We start from the raw sequence: 2,416 nt of genomic DNA, 5'->3' as shown, positions 1-2,416 counted from the left end.
AAATAACACTGAGCCAAACACACATGCTAAAATAACAACAACGTAAAAAAAAAAATACTTTAATGAACAAACTAAACAAAATCAAGATCAGAATAATAATTATTTTATTACTTTTGAGAAAGATTAACGGTAACCGTTTTAAAAATTTTTATTTTAATGCTTCTTTTTTTGTATTGAACTTAACACATTCAGAACCAAGTTTTGTTATTGCAACTAACCTTACATTTCAGTTAAAGTATGAATTACTAAAACTGAAATAAAAATAAAAGCTGCATTGAAATATAAAATGAAATTAAAATGACAAGCATTTTTTTTGAGTGAATAATTATTTTATTTTTTTAATTTAAAGAATACTTTAATGAACCAACTAAATGAAATCAAGATCAGTAATAATTCTTTTATTACTTTTGAGAAAGATTAATGGTAACTTTTTTTCTTTTCTTTTTTTGTAACTTATTTTAATGCTTCTTTTATTGAACTTTACACAATCAGAACCAAGTTTTGTTATTGCAACTGACCTCACATTTCAGTTAAAGTATTAATTACAAACACTGAAATAAAAATAAAGCAAAAAAATAATAAAAATGGCAAAAGCACATACAATTACTTAAACTAAAGTTAAAATGAAAACTACAATAATAACACTGGCTCTGAGCTGTTGAAAACCTCGGCTCTGTGAACAGTGAAGCACGCAGTGCATGTATTTCTGTATAGAAATTAGGGCTGCACAATTAATCGAATTTCTAATCGCGATTACAATTATGGATGCCACAATTACGTAATCGTTCAAAGCAGCAATTAATCGTTAAAAGTCCACTTATGTTATTCTGCGTGCTTAAAATGCTTTTTTTCTTTCTACATGTTATCTTAAGGGTTTTTCCATTGTTTTAGTATAACATTATAATACCATTCATATTTTTTATGCTTAATACTATAGAAAAGCACTAAAGGTTTTTCAGTTATTTGAGTACGTGCATTAGTAATATTTTGCTCGATGCGCCATCTTGTGGCCTCAGGAGAGAAGCCAAAAGCTTTTCTTCACCCTAACTGAAATTATGCATTTTAATTCGAATTATATTCGAATTTTGATAATATTTAAGTAAAAAATTCGAATTTAGTTTCAGCAATTTTGACAGCCCTATCAAACAATGGTATAAACATCATTCAATGTAAATTGTAATTATCGTAATTAATAATCGCAATTACAATTTCAAGGCAATAATCAACAATTATGATTTTTGTCATAATCGTGCAGCCCTAATTGAAATCGCAACCTTTGTGATCGGATAAGTGCACTGAGCCAGATCACGATCTCGGTGTTATTTTGCTGTGATCCTGCAGGTGGTGCGCATTCAGGTGCAGATCCAGGAAACCCTGCGCAGACAGTATTCCCAGCATCCTTCGGTGCAGGGAGCCATTACACAGCTGGACTCCGAGCTCATGGACATTACCAAGGTGAATAGAGGCGTTGCTGTAAATGCTGTTAAAGCACCTCATGATCTGATGTGTTTCAGAAACCCGTTTCTTTCATGTGTCTGCAGCTGTACGGTGAGTTTGCGGATCATTTCCGGCTGTCGGAATGTAAGCTGGCCATCATTCACTGCGCGGGGCATTCGGACCCCATCCTGGTGCACTCGCTGTGGCAGGAGATCGTGGAGAAGGGTAACAGCTCTCGCTGAGGTTGTCCTCTCGCTGTGCTGTGGGTCGCTGTGTCTGACGGCTGCTGTTGTGTTTCAGAGCTGAGCGACAGTGTGGCCATGAGCCCGGCGGACCGCATGAGAGCTCTGAGCCTGAAGCTCGTGTCGCTGGGGAAGTTATACGCCGGAACACCTCGATACTTCCCATTAGGTACCAGTTTATCACTAACTAGGGTTGGGAATCGGATACTTAATTCCAGAATCGGATACTTAAGGTCAGGAATCGGATACTTGTTGTCAAATTAATATTTCGATTCCGCCTATCCGCGCTTTTATCTGTGAGGACCGGACCTAGCGATCTGCCAGGATCTTGCTCTCTAATCTAAGCGCTCCAAAGTTTGGCTACATTTGCGATCAGAAGCCAAAAAAGCTGAGTATAATATGTGAGCCTGGAGCACAAAAGCAGTCTTAAGTCGCTGGGGGATATTTGTAGCAATAGCCAACAATACATTGTATGGGTCAAAATTATAGATTTTTCTTTTATGCCAAAAATCATTAGGATATTAAGTAAAGATCATGTTCCTTGAAGGTATTTTGTAAATCTCCTACTGTAAATATATCAAAACTTAATTCTGGATTAGTGTATGCTATTTAATATACTTATATAGTATATTAAAGGGGTCATATGATGCGATTTCAAGTTTTCCTTTCTCTTTGGAGTGTTACAAGCTCTTGGTGCATAAAGAAGATCTGTAAAGTTGCAAAGACTAAAGTCTCAA

At 35.7% G+C, this 2,416-nt stretch overlaps 1 protein-coding gene across 1 annotated transcript in view; it reads left to right on the top strand.

Annotated features, from left to right (window-relative positions):
• Window positions 1-1,341: 1,341 nt before the first annotated feature.
• LOC107752626 (nuclear pore complex protein Nup155-like) overlaps window positions 1,342-2,416 on the top strand; it is a gene marked incomplete at its 5' end in the record, with an annotated part of 1,694 nt that continues 619 nt past the window's right edge. Inside the window, 3 exons of the mRNA XM_016568641.1 lie at window positions 1,342-1,455; window positions 1,542-1,662; window positions 1,738-1,848. Coding sequence (XP_016424127.1) covers window positions 1,342-1,455; window positions 1,542-1,662; window positions 1,738-1,848 — 346 coding nt within the window. The remainder of the gene's footprint in view (window positions 1,456-1,541; window positions 1,663-1,737; window positions 1,849-2,416) is intronic.

Source organism: Sinocyclocheilus rhinocerous, unplaced genomic scaffold (genome assembly GCF_001515625.1).
Source record: "Sinocyclocheilus rhinocerous isolate Xijiao unplaced genomic scaffold, SAMN03320098_v1.1 scaffold2818, whole genome shotgun sequence".
Taxonomy (NCBI): domain Eukaryota; kingdom Metazoa; phylum Chordata; class Actinopteri; order Cypriniformes; family Cyprinidae; genus Sinocyclocheilus; species Sinocyclocheilus rhinocerous.
The sequence above is the reverse complement of the archived record's forward strand: the minus strand, read 5'-3'. Positions and strand labels throughout refer to the sequence as shown.